Source organism: Cyanistes caeruleus, chromosome 1 (genome assembly GCF_971803275.1).
Source record: "Cyanistes caeruleus chromosome 1, bCyaCae1.hap1.1, whole genome shotgun sequence".
NCBI lineage: Eukaryota > Metazoa > Chordata > Aves > Passeriformes > Paridae > Cyanistes > Cyanistes caeruleus.
In genome coordinates this window covers 133,223,621-133,242,635 of record NC_141701.1, presented here as the reverse complement: position 1 = coordinate 133,242,635, position 19,015 = coordinate 133,223,621, and the positions used below count along the sequence as shown (strand labels likewise).

Here is a 19,015-nt window from a genome sequence, read left to right as displayed (position 1 = left end):
TGAGACAAACAGACTTGTGACTTGTCCTGTCTGCAGACTGCATGAATGAGTAATTACCATAGTCAAATGGATGCATGTTGGGCTAAGTTGTATGCCTATTCCTCAAATTAATATGAAATCATCCTTTTGGATTGCTTTAATTAAGTTGATATTTAAATTACTCTGTTAAGCAAAATATATCCTTTGTGTTTCCATAGCAATGTTCTAACTGGTGTTTTTTCAGGGAGGGGAAAAAAATTGAATTAAGAGAATGTGGCTATCACACAGAGAAAAATATTGCTTTCCTTTTCAATGTAACAGTTTCAAATAAACAATCTCCTCTTCCCTCAGCAATAAAATCTGTCTTTGGAACAAGATGATACCAAATAATTTATGTTTTCATTAAATAGCTATTTAATTTTGGCCTGCTGATCTGCTAAATTTGTGGTTGCATATTTGGCATGGCTCTGCAGACTTTGAGAAAAGTACTACTTACAACTGATAAAGAGCCAAGAAATTTCATCACTTTTACAGAGATTTTTAGGTTCTTGCCACTTCCTATCAGCTACTTTCTTTTTTCTTCCTAGTTCTCAGAAATAATATTTTCTAATTGAAAAATTTTTACTTCCAGAGATAAAAACTTTTGAAACATTTAATTAATATCAAAGTAACACTGAAAATGGAACCAGTCCTACATTCACATACAAAAAAAGAAGTCAATACAGAAGTGAAGACCAATATAAAACTTTAAAAACCAATAAAAAATTTCAAGTGAATTAAGATCTCTAATTGCATTAACTTAATTTCTCTCAAGCAATTTTATTTGCATCTCAGCAGCTATTCCCAAATTCTGTCTTAAGCAAGTCTAGAGTTTCTGTGCTAATCCAGGAAACAAAGTAGTTTATATCACTGCAGCCCATTAGAAACCATATATGCAGTGGGGTTATTAGAAAGACTTCAAGCTATTGTTGTGAAATAATAACATCAGAAACTATGAAAGCCAGAATATCATATGCCAAGTCACTTGTCCCCAGGTCAGCAGTTTGTACCAGCATGTCAGCATATTCAGGTCTGCTTTTGAAGGAGGCAGGGCTTCTTAATAACTTGAAAGAATGACTGAACCAAAGTGCACCTTCACATTAATCATATTCATGAGGTGACTTCACTGTTCTCCCAACATGTGTATGAAAGAGCTCTTGTCTATATGTAGTTTTATAACACATGTAGGAGAGCTTTGGGGTTAAATATTTTTATCTAAACTATAATGATTATTAGAGATGAATAAATTAAACTGAAACACATACAGTTACCCAAATATTAACAAATATTTTTGTTGCTAAATTAGCATAAAAGATACATTTGAATGGATGCTCCTTGATTAAGTCAGGAAGATTCTGATACAGTAAAACCTCATTTTTGGTTGTGTCACTGCATAATTAATGGAAGTAGTGAGATAGTTTATCTGCATGTACATGAGTACATCTATTCAATGAAATTAATACACCACTAAACAGGAAAGAAAATGAAAGAAAAGAAAACCCAAAGCTTTAAAGCACATTTACTAAAAGTGCCAGCTGCTGGAACAACTGGGTGGTGGGAGGTTTGTGTTTGAGCTGTTCACTTTAATGAGTTTCAGGTAATCTGGTAGTTCATGCCTGCCTGCAGGTATGACTTTGGCTTTTTGAGGTCATTGGGATGGTGGGGACATCGTAGGCTTCTTTGTTTAACAAAAGATTAAGTATGATTGCAAAGGAGGTTTCACAAGTGAATGGGGGATTTCAGAAAATACATTAGCTCCATCTAAGCATTTCTACATTCAAGGAGACTCTATGTCATTATTGGCATTTATGAATAGTTTGAACAAAGCTCTTATGAATTCTGACATGCTGGTATTAGTGGAGTGACTTATTCCTGCTGCTACAGGTCTTAAAAGTCTGGACTATTAATGAGAGAAAATGCAGTTAAGGAAAACATGACCTGAATTAGAAAAAGGCCAGGACTGGGTAATAGAGTGTATGCTACCATCAGTTACCATGTACTGCAAAAAAAACCCTATGATGAAGCTACTGGCAAATGCAGAATTATATTTAATAAATAGAAATACTACATATTACTGCAGCAACCTGCTCTGTTTTTTAACCATGGAAATAATTCCTTTTGTACAGATGGGAAAGCTGATTAGAAAGGATATGCCAAACAAGTCAGAAATTGAGTCACCTGCTTTTAGAGGATGTGACAAAAATAGTGGAATCTCATACAAATAGATTTATAACCTCAGAGACACAAAATGGACATCCACATTGATTTTATTTGCATACACACAATTTCACACACGGTAATGTTAAGAAGGGCAGTCAGTCTTTATGATGTAATTTCAAGGAGTGACTTGTTCATGAGAGATACCAGATTATTTTTCCTTGTAAGATGTAATCACTCAGCATTCTTTCATCCTCCTGCCATGGAGGGCTACATGATCTGTGTGATCTATAGCAACCTGTATAAAATAAACCTTTCTAGTTTGCATTCAGTTCTTGGACTCAGCTCAACAGTAATTTTTGCAGTACTAGTGGACTTCTTTCTTTGGATGACATCTAACAATGTTAACATGGAAGTTAGCTGAGACCAAATCCTATTTTAGAGGCAGCAGGTGCACCAGAGAGGTTTTTGGGTTTTTTTTTTCTTCATTAGTACTAATCTTATACACAAGACAAGGAACAGAGCTGCCAAAGAGCCACTGAATGCAGATATCTGCAGTTCAATGATTCTGTTTACCACATCAAAAAAAGTATGCAAAATTGAACAGGGGACACTATCTGCTAAAAGTGGGAAGATAAACTATCTAGCAATGCTGAGCAAAATGATACAGTAAAATTAAAACTACAAGCTAAGTAGTATTACTTAACAGTCTAAAAGAGAAATCTGCATGTCTTTTAAATACAATTGATTGAACCACAAAATTCATTATGAGAATTCTCATCCTCAGTTGAAGGATGGAGCATTGTGAATTTATAGTTTCAGACAAACAAAATTCAGCTTCAGCTGTGAGTCTGGAGCCATATAACCAAAGATTCAGTGAATCTAAGAAAGTCAATAAAAGATAGAAAAGCACAGAACAAGGAAAAAAATGGCTGATGAAGGACCAGGGAAGGTTTGAATATTAGGTCACATAGGAGATTTTTGAGGTGTCATATTGCTAAGGGTATGATTTTCCCCAAAAGCAAAAGCATTTAACAGAAGTAATTAGGGAATGGTATTAATTCCCATTTTCTTCAGGAGTACAGCAGACAAAATTTCTCAAACTGAAAGCCAAACCAACTGAGAATGAAATGGGGAAAAATCAAAGAAGCTGTTTGGGTTACCTCTGACACCCTCTTTATGTAGTTTATGGTGAAGGTCTCAGAACATCTTATAGTAATATTGTAGAAAATACAAATTAAGATTTCTTCCATAGCAAGAGCTCAGACAGAAGTGTTTTTGCTCTGCACATGATTGTCATAACAGGTTAAAATTTCATCATATCTTTCTTCATTTATTCTTTGAAAGTTTTCCAGTTCTCCTCCGAGCAGAGGCTCATGGAGGTGATTGCAGCAGTAGGCACCTGTACTTTGATCAGTCTATCATAACAATTAATGAATACACTGAGGTTTGTATAGCACTAATGAAGATCTTTCTGAATTAAATCTGTTGAAGTTCTTTACCCATGTGCTGGTGAGTCCAATTATCCTTCTATCATATCAAGCTGCACACCAAGACAAGTTTGATGTCCTTTGACAAATTATCTTGTTATTCAATGCAACTTTCATTTGGCAACAATGACCTAAACATCCAGCTTTAGAAAAAATCTTCATAGCTCTTTGTAAACAGTGTACTTATTTTCTACTCTGCAGCTGTCAGGTGGATATTTCTTTCAGATGAAACTTCATTAATTCCCAATGAATTATGCTGAGCTTATCTTAGAGCAAACCTTAGGTAGTTTATGTCTTCATACCAAGAAGCAGGAAATATCTGATTTTTACTTAATTTCTCTAGGAGTAACAGAGGTCCAAGCTCACTTATGTCGATATTGGAATGAAAGCATCATCAAATGTCTCTTGAAAGCTAAAACACTTAAAATGAGTACATTTCTACTGCAATATTTCCTTAGTGTGGATTTCCCTGACATAGTGAAATATGCTGTGTCAATTAAAATTGTCATGGAAAAGCCATTTCTGTACTTTGTATCTGGCTAATAAAAGAGGAGGAGGGAAAGTGGAGACAGGTAGGCAGAATTCAGATGAATTTAATCTATTCAATCTCCTTTCACTCATTTACTCATTTTTTCAATTTTTTTATGTTTGAGGATTTTTTTACCAGAAATTTAAAGATTCTCTGCTGTTTTCTCCACATCAGCCCCACTAGTAAAGGCTGTGCACTTCACCTGCCCACCTTTACTCCTAGCAGCACTTCCATGAACAGCTTTCTGTTTGCATGAAAAGTGAACAAAAATTAAAGCAAAGCTGTTTTAGGAGAGTGATGACCCTTCCATTTCTCATAGCATGCAGCCATACTAAGCAAAATGGGAATGGAACTCTGTTTACCTCCAGGCTGGTGTTTCTCCAGAACATCACTTCCAGTAGGACTTCCAGCTCCATGGATAGACCAACCATCTTCTTTACAACATACAAATTAGCAATTTGTTTTCAGGATGTTTGTTTGAAGAAACCCTTGTCTGGGTTTTTATTTTGTATGGGGAGTGGTTTTTTACTAGCCACATTTTAAAAGTGTTTGTAACAGCACTCATCAATACATACTCAATCAATACTCATCAGCCTATCAGAGTAAAACCCACACAGACACTGGAAACCAGTTTTTCACCAAAGTTCAGCACGTGCTTTCATCAAGGTTGCAAAATTCTGAAGTTCATAATTGTCAAGACTGTCAGAGATAGAGTGCATGAAGGAGGGACTGGCTCTGCAGGCAGAAAAGAATCAAAACTACTGAACTTCCAGCAAGTTTCTCAGCAGAACAACATAGAGATTGGAGCATAGATTTTTATTTTCCCATTTGCATGGAAGAGCAGACTGAATAAAGAAGAAAATACTCTTGATCTATTTTGGACAGGTATATGTTGCTTATCTAAATAAAATCTTTCTTTGAGACATGTAAATTAAAAAAAAAAATCAATGTATAAAACTGAAAGAGATACTGATATGAGAATGAGCATTTTCCCAATCTGCTTTTCATAGGCTCTTAGACTTGTTCTGTTTTTAAAAAGCTGTTATTTACAGTTCCCAAGATTAGCTTGTAAGCAATCAAATAACCCTCTATTACTCTAACACTAAAAAAGATTTGAGATTAGTAATCCTTTGAATAAGGAGATATCAGCATTTGGAAGCATGCAAGAGTTATAATAAAAATTTCCACTTGACTTAGTGCATTGTTTCTAATTCTTTGCTGAAAATTCCTTTCACTGCAGAAATGGTGATAGTGTCTCCACTTGTTGGGTTCGAACTACATCTGGTGCTAAAGGGTGTTCCAAAAATTTCAGCAAACAAATCCACTCTAGCTGAATCTTTTGCCCAATTTTTGGAGCTGCATTTACAGACAGTAGCAACTGCGCATATTGTTACAACATGATCCTTTCAGTCACTGGCTGCTTTGTTTTATAGCCTGGCAGTTAATACATGGATTTTTATAATATATGTATTTTTCAACAGAAGTTATAGAAGGTTGCTGGTATATCATGTGCACATGCACATTACCTCTCTATATGTGCATTTTATGATCATTCTTTCCCCTGGGGACTATGGGCAGAGCAAGTATTGCAGGAGCCATAATTCTAATTAGTTCTAGATGAGGATACTTTTGTTCCTCTTCCAAGTCATACATCAAGCCTCCCTTCATTAAATTTGCTTTTGCTAGTTGACACAGGCAGGGATGCTGCAGGAGCTTCAGAACAGAAGCAAACTCCGTGGCTCTTCATCAAAAGCTAAAAGCTTTTGGAGTTCACCAATCTGTACTGCGCATTAGCAAGTGCTCATTTACAACTTTAAAGGAAGCCCATTAAATAGATAATAAAAATAATGTGCTAGTTAAAAGATCATATTATCATTGTTGCTTAATATTGGATTTTTTTTAAAAAAAAGGTGGGGACAGTTTCTAGTTTTTACACACTATTACTGTATTCACTGAAATTAATTTTGTTTTTATAAAATACAATGAATGTAATCAGAGTTTCCAGTTCTCAAGAATTATAACATATCCTTCAATATCTTAGAGGGAAACAGAAATTCCACATTCATCTCTCACCTAAAATTATACCTTTTAGTCTTACTAGCTGACATGCAAGTTTTATGAAGGAAGAAGATACATTCCTCACATATCTCACTTTTTTCACAAAATATTATAATATAGTGTCTCATTTATAATTTGAGACTATTAAACAGCTTATATGTTATAGACAAAAAAAATGATTTTATGTATTTTTTATCAATATTATCATTCCTCATGGTATCAAAAGCAATCAGACACACAACAGAAAGAAATCATGTATGCCACTTGCCAAAAAGATGCAGATGTACATCTGCACAAGATACATTGCTCTATTGCATTTTTATTTTTCCTACTGGTGTTATACCTCAAATTAAATCAGCAATTTTCAGGCCCAAAAAAAAAAAAAAAAAAAACTGAAGTAAAATTTTGCTTCCTACTTGCTTTGTAAGTTCCACAGGCCATTCGTAGGAAACCTTTCCCACTGAACTACAAAAGAAGACAAAACAAGAGTGTGAGATTTATGACAGCCTGAATACAGCTTTCAAAAGCACAATCATCAAACAGTTATTACAAAGTGATGAGGATCTAGAGTTTTAACTGAAACTAATGTGCATCCTGGGTGCCCTAAAGTTTTGAAAGCTATCCAAATTATGTCCAGTCGCTTGAAAACGTTATTGTGTAACTTAAAGCATCAAATCCTAACACCGTTTTATACTGTAGCACAAAGTTAAAACTGTTTTCTATCAGCTTCCATGAATTTTTCTATACAATAGTGCCCTTTCTTCTCATATAGAAATGACTGTCAGAAGAGAAAATTTTAAATTTTGTTAGTTTCTCTTGTGTGGCTTCCGATCTCCTCTTTTGAGATCAGAGGCTGGGAGCTGCAAAGAGAAAGCTTCAAAGAGCCGAGGATCTACAGATGTAGGGAGCTTCAGCTGCTGCCTGTGGAGCCCCAGACAGCTCTGGATGTTCCCATGGTCACTTCTCCACATCTGCTCCACTCCCAGTTGAAACAGACCTTGTGATAGCTGAAGGCTGCCTTAGGGCACCCTGAACATTGCAGTTTTTCTCTGCAGCTGGCAGAGGTGGGCAGCCGGAGCAGCTGCGGGACACAGCTCAGCGAGAGCCCCAGGGAGGGAGCCGGGAGGTGTCAGACACTGAGAGGATGCTTTGCAAAGCCAACACATTCATTTTGCACATAAGAAACGCACCAAAAGCCATGGCATCCTCTGCAGCAACAGCACAACATACCTGTGAACTCAACACAGCTGAAAACATCAACTGTGCTAGAGCCTCAGCTCTGTAACTGCTGTTCCTAAATGCTCTGCCCTGCATTGTACTGGATAAGGAATGAATAAAGATATTTTCAGTACCCATTTTTGCTTAAAACTAACCATGAAATGAATAGAATAAATAAATAAATGATTCCAGTGTAAAGCAATATCACCTCTGGTTAACTTCAGTCCCATGTTGCCTAACAAGTACTAGTTAAGCACTAGCTAGTTAAGCATAGAAGTAAATAGTTTAAACTGTGCCTTGCCACTTTCACATTTCAAATACATGAGCTGTGTCTCCAGTTACTGAAGGGTATATAAGAATATATAAAATCCAGAGTTCATACTCCATCTCGTGGTAGATCATAATGTTCCCTGCAGACAAAAATACACTTACAAAATCATGATTGCACAATTTCATTGACTGTTGCATAATTCTATTGAGATTAAAAATATGAAAATAGACACTTTTCCCCAGAATTAGAGTAGAAATATCTACAGATATATATGTGGTGGTAGAAAGCAATTGCAGTTTGAAATCCCCAATTTGCAGTAAAACTTCTCCCTACTGAAAAACCCAATCCTCAAATCACCACTACCACCAAAAACAAGAACAAAAAAAACCAAATCTCATTAAAAAAGCAAACAAAAAAACCCAATAATAAAATTAACAATAAAATAGAATTCTTGGAATATAAAAACTCAGCACATTGTTTTGATATAAATTCTTCACAGATTTCATAGAAAATATTGCAAAATAGAATAACAAGGTGAGTTAATTTGAATTTTTGTGTGTTATAGATCTGTAAGTATCGATCAAATATTCTAGTGCATACACAAAATATTGCAGCATTCCAAAATAAAATTTGTGCTCCAGGAAAACAACGTGTGTTGCCACCTTAATTCTCCAGAGATACACTTATTTATCTAACCTCTGATCCACACATAAATAAAATCAGTACCAAACCATTCTCTGGCTCATTTGCAAAACCAGCACTGTCAAGCAACTAGAAGCCCTTGAAATTAGTTGGATCATATCAATATCAAATTATAACGTTGAATCAAGTCAAGTAAGCAGAAAGTCAAAGAACCCAAAAACCCTAACAGAGTTCGGCTGAACATTGAGAACATGGCTCCAAATTTTTCTTTTCATGACAACCATGTGAGCAGAGAGTGGCAGCTCTAAAAAGTCCTGGAAAAAGTCAACAATAGAAAAATACTATCCTGAAACTATTTCATATATGGGGGTTGTACTCTTAAGGGCATAAAGAGATAATGTTCTATGTGGGTCCAGGTTACTATAATATCTTAGTTCTCTAAGAAATCATGATTTTCCTTCAAGAACTTTCATTGCATCTCCACACAGAGTTTTAGGAGGTATCACAGGTACTGAAAAACAAAAATAATTTGTCTTATAGCCCATGATATCCATTGTAGGAACACATTAGGACACTTCTATATTATTGGAGCCTCCTCTGCTTCATCAGGCTGGAGCATATTTTAGGTTCTCTACAGAATGCTTCAGTCATATACTGACTCCATATCAGGGTAAAATTAACAAACACTGGCTCTCTTCCAAACACTTCTTTCCATAGAAAGGAGCTATAATTTTGCAGATTAGATGGAATCACAGAATTGATCAGGTTGGAAGGGATTACAGTGGGTAATTTGGTCCCTGCTCAATCTTGGGCAAAGTGGAAAAAGTGAGTTTATAGACAGCCTGGCTGCTTGCAAGCTTTCTGCCTCTGCTTCTGAGCACAGCTAGGAGCTTTATCAGAGAAAACATCCATGTTTCAAAGGGAGAAATCTGTTATTAAATACCCACTCACTGGCAAACAATGCTGGAGAAGCCATCACACTGTTGATGCCACTAACTTCTCACAACACAGGTTTATTTTCAGAATAATAGCAAATTGAGAAATTTATAGAAAGTCTGCTACATTATCTGGACATCCATTTTCCTGAACCTTGCTGTTGGACTCAGATCACATGAGAGGCACAGGGACTGCACTCACAGATCGCCTCTCCCTTACACATGCTGGAACACACAACCAGAATTCACCACTACTGCTGTAGTAGACAATTGGTTAAATGCTTTAGAGGTTAAAAGAATTGGTGATTAATCATAGAAAACTGAACCAAAGCTTGACTATTTAGACTTTCATTTTCAAGATCTTTCTTGAGGAAAGTACTAAGTCAACACAAACGCACATGAAAGTTATCCAAATGTCTTGTTATATTAAATCTGAGGGACAGCATATCCCAGACCATCCCCACCCCAATGGTTGCTGTTTAACTTTTAATAGAAGAAGAAGGATCAAAACTGACAGGCAGAAAGAAAAATATTTTCTTTTTTTTTCTCCAGTATCTCTCAAGTGAGAACTTCAAATTTAGGATTCCTTGTAAGTCTTTCCTACCTTGTATTCCCACTATAGCTATGGTCATCTGCCTCTGTGTGGAAAGCTGTCTTTTCAGGGACATACAGGTGTGTTTCAAACACTCTTGTTCTTCAGCTGCAATCATCATAGCTAATAAAGTCAAAAAATAGCAGCAAGTCCTAAATACAGCAGCTGTTTACCAAGTGTCAGAGGTCACTGTGAATATTCCAGACTACCACCTCGCTGTGTACACAATCTCAGGAAAACAGAGAGATTTAAGAGCTGTTTTCTGATATGCACAGTCTTCTGTGGTATTAGAACTTGCTTGATCCCCAGAATGGGTACTGAAACATTGATTAAAAATTGATAGAATGTCCACCAAGAGACAGTTTTATTTTTAACACTATATTTATGCCAGGAAACTCATATGAAAAGTATGACAAGGACATTTATAACAGAGACAAAGAGAATGCTGTATGACCTGTTTGTAATTAAAGCCCCTCAGATATCAAATACTTGGATAAAACTATAAAGTGATATACACATCACTGTTTAGTCAAGACACTGTAGCTCACATGATCAGTTTAACACATTCTTGCCCTTGTGGTAAGCAATATTAGTGAATTTTAATAAACAATATATTTTTGCCATTTAATGCTATTCTAGGATGCAATGAGTAAAAAAAAAAATCAAATGGTTAATAACCAATTATTATTATTATATATATCTCAAAGTCATTATAACCTCTTAGTAAACGCCTTAACCTCAGCTGACAGACTTACAAAAGCCTATGAAGAAAAAAAAACCCAAGGAGATAAATAATTCAGAGAGCCTTAAAATCAGTGGTATCCAAGAAAATCAGGGCTCTGCTTATGTAAAAGATTCCTGAGATAGAGTGGGGTGGGAGAAGCTAATTTAGAATTAGAAAAAAAAGAACATTTCTAGACCTTAAGGAAGAATGTTTACCTTATTAGGTTTTAAAATCATCAGGATCAGACAGTACAGGCAAATATTATTAAACAGAGAATTAAATATGACTTTTTCTGATAAAATCTGTTTAAAGATAACCATAGAAATATTTTCAGTAATGTAAGCAATCCATCAGCACTATTTTATCTGCTATGATCTTGCTTCCACAGACAGCACATTTTTTAACTTAACTGAAACAAAATTAAAACAGCTTCAAATTACATTCTGACTAACTGAATGCCCCTTCCTGTGTTAATTAGATATGGTGTTATTCACTTCATGCTCCCCTTACTCAACAGCTGATGTTTGCAGCCCCGAAGCACATCACGTGTCAATGTAGGTGCAGCAATTTATTCTCTATTCATAATCTGCAATGTCATGGGGGTGAAAAAGGTGCCATAAACATGGAATTACTGCAGATATTTTTTATTTGGATAAGTTAGTGTCTCTGGACTTCATTAAGTTCTCTATATATGCTGAAACTTTCCCACCAACACTCGCATCCCAGAGATGTTGCTCTGCTCAAAGTGTGGCCAGACACGTCACCTTCTGTGGAGACTTCACACTGGAGACAATACATGTAACAATTTATACAGCAAATGACAAAGAAAAATAGCATAAAATATTAATATGGAGAGCAGTCAGAGGGAACTAACTTTCCTTTATCATCGTGGAATAAAGTAACTCCTAAAAGGAAATAAAAAACCCCATTGTTTTCTCAATCCTTCCATTTGAAGGATCAGCTACTACAGATGTGGAAATGTGGTGCTCAGGACAGTTGGCTGGTGGATGTATTAATGGAAAATGCTAATCTGGTACACTAGTGTTATATCATCTTTGTAGAGGTAATATAAGCTACATTTCTACTGGATGGTCCTCTTAAAAATATTCTGGGATTTCTCAAAAATCCAGAGAGATTGAAGGAGAGAGAAAAAGGGTTCCAAGGTACTCACTGACCGCTGTACATTACCCAAAGAATTACTTCTAGTACACAAATTGACTACATGTATTTTGCAGTCTAATTGCAATAACCGTTTCAAATAAAAATATTGAAGTTCTTTTATAGAGTATTTAGTGCTGAAACAATAGAAAGAGGAGGGAGTTTAGCTTATTTTCTGAAGAATTAATGAACTTTTCCCTGGTGATCCCATCTGTTTCTGCTGATGCTCTAGCATAGACATTGACAAATGGGAGAGCAACCAGAAAACTAGTCTATATTTGGGAAAACAATTTTAGATTGAGACCTTGCTAAAAAGTCAATTTAATGTGATTTAAGGAAGTTTAAAATCAAGAGTAAACTATCTAATGTGATATTTTACAGCAGAAAGCTTTCTGTGCTAGTCAAATTCCACCCCCCCACCCCCCAAAAAAACAACTGAGAAGACAAGCATGTCAGTATTTTCTCAGTCATTTTTGTGAATTAAGATTATAAAAACAAGTAAAGAGATAGGGAAGAGAATGCAGTGTGAGTTTGAGTAGAAAGGGATAGATGACAGATGCATTATTTGTTTTCATATGCTAATATAGAATGATTAATAACTATTAATTTGATACTAAATTTCTGCTTCTCGTATTACAATAATTGTAGTATTTGACCCAAGACAGAACAAAATATTTTATCATCTCCAGAACTTGTAAGTCTTCCGCCTTTCAGCTTCAGTTAAATCTCTAATCTGACCTACTTCCTTTTAAAATGGTTGTACAGGACACACCACATAACACAGGGCATGGGAGTTTTTATCCTATCTTCTCTGTGACCTTCCTGCAGCTCCTTTTTCCAGCAAGCTTTTCTTTCTCCTGCTTATTCAAGAGCTGTCTGTACTTTATCCATCCTCTGGGTTTCTCCAGCCCAGTTTGGGGCCTGAAGCTTGTCCCAGTTCTGTTGCTGAGGAGAGCTGTAGCTAAGCAGCATCAGAGCCACTCAGGACTGCAGGAGAGGAGGGGAGTGGACACTGTCTTCAAGAGTTTTGAGAGTGAGATCCTGAGAGTCAAACATTGCTGGTCATCATCTGCCGTACATTTGTTGTTTCATGGACGCTTTAATAAACTGGGTGGGAACACTCTGGGAAGTAGGATAACTTTAAAAGACCTGAAGTTGTGGAAATTGGAGGAGCAAAGGAAGGAAAAGTCACTTAATATTTGTTCAGGTCTCTGTCTCTTTCCCTGGTATCTGCTACACTTCCTAATGATAAAGAGGATGCTTGGGAGCAATTTTTGGTCAAATTCCACTCAGGCAAATTTAGGCAGAATCAAGGAGAATACAAAATAAAAAAATGAGAGAGAGAGAGAACAAAATGAAATGCACAGACATTTCTGCAATAGCCTGACGTTTCTTACACATTTCTTATCCATTTCTTTGACTCTCTTTTCTCTCACATCCTTAATGCTGAATGAGTTCTATACTAGCTGATCTGTTCCCTTTTGGTTTCTGAATGCTTTCATGAGCACTCACTTCAGAGAAGTGTGCAGCCCATGGCAGGAGTGAACTCACTATCGTTGCCTTCAGAAGGAACCGATGTAGGCCAAGCTACAGCAGCCGTGCCGCATCCATTATTTTCACTTGGAAAGAAAGGGAACAGAGATTCAGTACCTGCACTCCACTAGCTGGCCATATTTTCTTTCTGTTGGACACATTCTTTTCCCTTGTGGCTGTCACTAATGATCAAGGCAAGTCCATGCAAAATGACCAGCACACAATTGAGAATCAACAGCACCATTCGTCATGAGGCAAAGGAGCATTTTTGTGCTCCTATTGTTATCTAGCCATACTAAGGAGAAAAGATGAGTTGTTCCTAATCAGTTTCTCATCTGCTCCCAATTAGAGAAGCATACCTTTATGCAGTTCCAAACTTCTTATTTGGATTAGGGGAATATGTAAAAGTCATGGTAGAAAAGTCAGTTCTCAGAAGTAATATTCTAGCTGGAGCTGTGCTCAACACTACGCAAAATTCCTCTTTCTCAAGACACTGCCTGGCTCAACATTTAGGATTATTATTATTGTGCTAAAACTCTATTTCATAAGGATAATTTTACACGTAAGCAATAAAACAATTAATCACAAGCTTATACCTTATAATAGAAAGAGTTCTGTCTTTAAAGTGTTTTTTTTTTATTTTCTAAAACCTATTTTCAAATGCACAGTGGTTTCAGAAACCATTATCCTATATCCTTGCCAAACTTAAGAGGATATAAATGGACCTGGAACTGACTCTTGAAAGGTTTTTTATTACCTTATGGCTTCTTGGAATGAAAAACAAACAAAAATTATAAAATAAAAGAATAATTTTACCCCTTTCAAGTTCCAAATTTTGTCATAACACTGGCAACACTTAGAGATTTAGGAAATCAATCATGAATTACAGTGAATTTAATTTAGAAGGAAAAATAATAAACTTCTGTTCCTTTATTAAAGGTGACAAAACTGTATCAGTTGAAAAGGATCAAAACTTTGTTGGTAAGCACAATGATATCATGTAATAAAGTGCATCTTTCTCTTTTAAACCTCATGCCACTCACGCTGATCTATAGGTACTCATACTTCAGGTTGGAAATACAATTTAAAAATCAGGGCATAAGTTAAAGGTATAAATGAAATATTCACTAAATAAGAGTGAGGAAAATAAAATGCACATGTCTAAGGATGATTTAGCTCATTTGGGAAAAATATATTAAAAAAAGGACTCTTTGAATTCTTGCACTAATGAACTTCAACTAAAATTTAGATCACAAAAACAGGATTTTCCATTTCCACCTTCATTTTTCACTTTACTGACCTTTACCACTTCGGTGTTATAGATGGTATTTTTAAATTGTCATAGAAGAATTCAAGAACATTCAAGAGCAGCTTCTATTCTGGTCTTTTGAGGCAGACTGTTCCTCCTTTAAGAAAAGATAAAGTCCTAACAAGGTCTCCATGAAATGTCTTATTAAATATTCATAAAGATTTTGGCTTTAATTAAAAAGAACACATTTTGGGGTCTTGACCTATCCCAGTTTGAGAATTACTTTTGAGATTTGTCTAGTCATTATCACACATCCTTTTAATTAGTAGGTGGACAATGATATGACTGACAGTATTCCAGCAAGGATGTACTAAAAAATGTTCCCACTAATTTGATGTAAAGCCCATGAGAGGAATTTAGTTATTTGCAAAGTAGGCAGTGCTAGAAGGAAGGTCCTCACTCCTTCATTTCTAAAGCAAGAAAGCTCTCCTATAATAACAGAAAGTGAAAAAAGGCTTCTATTAAAGTGCACTGAATGAAGACAAAGAAATAATATGCTAAAGATTGACTTATAATATGCTAAGTAATGTTAGCAGGGCTGACAGCTTCATACAAGAAAATTACCCCATCACTACCAAAATCTGAGGAAAAGGAGGGCATAAATGAGTCGTAGATCCTCTTACAGGGTGAGAAAATAGGCTTCTCATCTAATGCAGCCTCCTGGTTCGAGCAGTGTCAACACTGAATTCAGACCTTGCTGTAATAAGTGGTTTCAAAGTCAGAAACTGCATTCCAACCTACTTCTCATATGGATAGGACATTTTTAAATCAAAAGCATCTGTATCAATTATTATCAGAAACTCCATCCTGCACATCAGGAGATATACCTGCACAGCAAAAGAAACATCCTATTTAACTAAAGCACTTGCAGGTTACTCTCCTTTTCTTTCTTTAAAAATAAGATGTATTTTTGGCATCAAATACAGAGACAAAGCATATATGAAGGCAGTGCAAAAATTTACGTAAGCAGTTACAGGCAAGACCCTGTAGTACCGTGACAGTTCAGTTCACAATAAATGAATATACTAGAGGCATCAAAACTGGTAGAAAATATTTTATTTTTGTAAAAATTTGTTTAATGACAGGAATAAAGCCACCTAATTGACAATCTGCACCCAAGCATTTCCCTAAGGCCTCACTGGCTGCAAGCCAGTTGTCAGACAACAGACATTTATTAATTTCCTCTGCATGAAAAACTTCTTTTTAAGCAAAAAATATGTTTTTTAGCAAAAAAAATGTAAGGACTTTTATTAAAACAAAACTCTGTTTTCATTTCAAGTATAAACACTGGCAAAGAAACCCATGAAATGTCTTTAGACCCCTCAGAACTTTCTACTTTATCTCTGTTGCTGAAGATAGTATCCAGAGACTGTGATAATGCAAAGACCTTGTTCCAAATGGCAGACAGGCAGAGCAATATGCAAACAGGATTAGTGGCAAAATGCTACCATTATTCTCCAAAATAAGTACAAGCAAATAATTTATTACCTCATTTTCTAGCTAGGAAAAACTTTCTATCTAATAACTTCAGAACAGAAACATAAAAACATCTATACCAAAAGCTGAAAATATAAATCTGTGTGGTTTTTTGCTGCATGCCTCTGTAAGAATTTTTCTAGGAGTGTAACCCAAATATCTACCAGTACTTAATTTTTTGTAAAGGAAAAAGTCTGCAGTAAATTTACAAATTATCCAAGAAATGCAGGCCAAATTAATCCACCCACCCATTGTCCTATAACCCTTAGATTTCTAGGAAAGGATGCAAGAAGTCTTAGCTGGCTGATCAGACTGGTCCTTCTATATTGCCCTTTTACATTTCCAGTATCAGTAGATAAACTATCATACAGAAAGGTATATTTGGTTTGTACCTTAATGCCCATATTTTCTTAGACATAGTGTATATTTATTGTTAGAGTGAAACTACTTAAGAAATTACTAAATGGGTACAACTGATATATTGCCCAACTACCCCTAAATTCAATGAAAATGTTTATAGATTCTGTTACAGAATTTTAAAAGCCTGTATTCAAAAAAATTTAAATCTTTAAAATCTTGCAAACATTCAAAACTAAGCTTCTGGTTTGCTAGGAGCCAATCAAACACAACACATGGACAAGTTAAAGTGGAAGACAAGACAGGTGCTGAATTTTCCAGTGTTCTGTACAAACAAGCTGTTCAGACAAATATTTATGGCATATTGACCAATGGGATCAGAGATGTAAATTTATCTGTTGAAAATTTTTTTCAGAATAAATATTAGAATTCTTCAAAATCACAAGCTGAGGAATACATAATAAAAGCACAGTAACAAGAAATGATCACAAATTGTTGTATAAGAAACATCTGTCATATAAAGAGTAATTGCAAGTTTTCCATGATGCAACATATTATTTTATATAAATAGATGTATATATAAAATAATATAATTAATATTAAATATATATTTATTATATTATAAAGTGTGTGTACGACACTAAGTCTGAAAACACTGAAATGGTCAACAAGGGGTAAAAAAGTATTATTGTGTGCTACCTGAAACTTAGGAGCCTTAGGTGGTAGAGTATTTCACAATGAGACTCTTAATAGAAAGTGATACCAGCCCCAGAGCAGAGTGCAGGAAAAACACAAAGCAAAACTGACCAAATGCTTTAGTGCCTTGGAGTATTGTGTAAATTACAGCAAGCAGATTTAGGCATTCTATTTAAAAAGAGAAATAGAAAGCTCATGCTTGCACTAGAGAAAATGTGCTGGAGAAAAATCATTAAAAGAAATAGAAATAAAAGGAAATAAGTACAAATCTACAAAGAAAATGTATGAAAAGGAAAAGGTGGATGCACATAGTGTGATCAGACTGCAATTTAAGTTCATATTTGGACATGTTTTGTCTGCTGCAGTTACCCTTTCGTGCAATGTTTGAAGTGAAAGAAAGAAATTTAAATGTGGGAAATCAATTCTAACCACGTAGCTCGGGGAAGAGTTCTTTAAGAGCAACCTTATTCATCTTCAGACAAAACACAGGCCTTGAATTCAGAAGGATTTCCTGAGCCGTGCTGCTCTCACACTGACTCCAGGGGAAGGATTTGATGTGAAACCTTGCAAGCGCCCTGCAGCTGCTGCCCAGATCCCCACCTTCCAGGGACTCGAGCTGATGAGCACTGGGTGCCATCAGGCCATCCCACACCTCTGTGCTGACCAAAGCTGCCCCTCAAAGTTTGCTTCCCTTGGCCAAGAGATCTCCGCTCTACGTGGATGACAACTTGCACTGAAGTTATATGAAAGATGGAACCTGTTGGATTTCCATCACTCTGCCAAATTGTGGGGGGAAAAAAATAGACTGAAGCGGTTAGGCAGGAATGACAGAAGAAAAGGTAAGGGATTCACCTGTTTAAACACTGGTGTCTAGTGTCTTTATCCCTTGAGCACCTGCAACACCAACAACAGATGATCCAAACATGACCCAGAACCTACTGGACTCCATTCCCTTTTGCAGTTGCAGGTCAAAGTGAAATGGGAATTTTCAGTACTTTAGGTATTGAAAATTATGGCTTTTTTCTTGTATAATACATCAGATTCTTACCTTTTTTTTTCTTTTTTTTTCCTTTTTTCTTTTTTAAGGAATATTGGAAAAATAACAAGAAAATCTACAATTCATCTTATTACAAAATTGTTTTACATTTCTGGATGCATTTCTAGGTACCAAGTACTTCTCTATCTAGGTTTCTGCTCACTTTCTCTTTTTTAGGTGGGTACATTTCTATGGAGGACAAGAATCATGATTTTTCATTCTTCTGTGCTCTAGAATGCAGTATTAGCAAATAAAAAACTGAGACATCATTATCTGCCAGCTATCCTATCCACTGATTTAATTCAAGATAAAAATAGCCAAATGGCTTTATATATGACAAAAATTGGAAAAGGCAGATTGCTAATAGGATAAAAAAGAAACTATAATAAGTCAATCATAAGCACAGGAGATGAGAGCTAATATGTATTGGTGTGATGAAGACTGACATGACCATTACCAAAGCGGAATAATTTTTAGCAGTAAAAAGATTAAGCATGATGGTGTGAAATAAAAAAAAATTACTAGACTTTACAGAACACAGAAGTTCAGAGGCTTCAAAAGGATTATTAAAATTTTCTGCAAAAGAAGACTCCATGAGTAAAAAGAATCAGAGAGATTATGCTACCGTTCAATGTAAAAAAAAATAAATTACTATCTTATCTCATCTAAAGGGCAATGCAGAGAAATTACTTATAAGTAGGAAAGAGAGAAAGAAAAAGTGAAAAAGAATAGTCAGCTCCAAACTGCAGCAGCAGAAAATTACAAAACTAAAAGATAATTATACCAAGAAAACACAAACTTCACCATTGCCAATTA

At 35.6% G+C, this 19,015-nt stretch overlaps 1 protein-coding gene across 2 annotated transcripts in view; it reads right to left on the bottom strand.

Moving 5' to 3' along the window:
• Nucleotides 1–4,692: 4,692 nt before the first annotated feature.
• ARL5B (ARF like GTPase 5B) overlaps nt 4,693–19,015 on the bottom strand; it is a 48,195-nt gene continuing 33,872 nt past the window's right edge. For both annotated transcript variants that reach the window (XM_086860119.1, XM_086860153.1), the window contains one exon: nt 4,693–6,717. In XM_086860119.1, the coding sequence (XP_086716245.1) occupies nt 6,607–6,717 (111 nt within the window). In that variant the 3' untranslated portion in view covers nt 4,693–6,606. The remainder of the gene's footprint in view (nt 6,718–19,015) is intronic.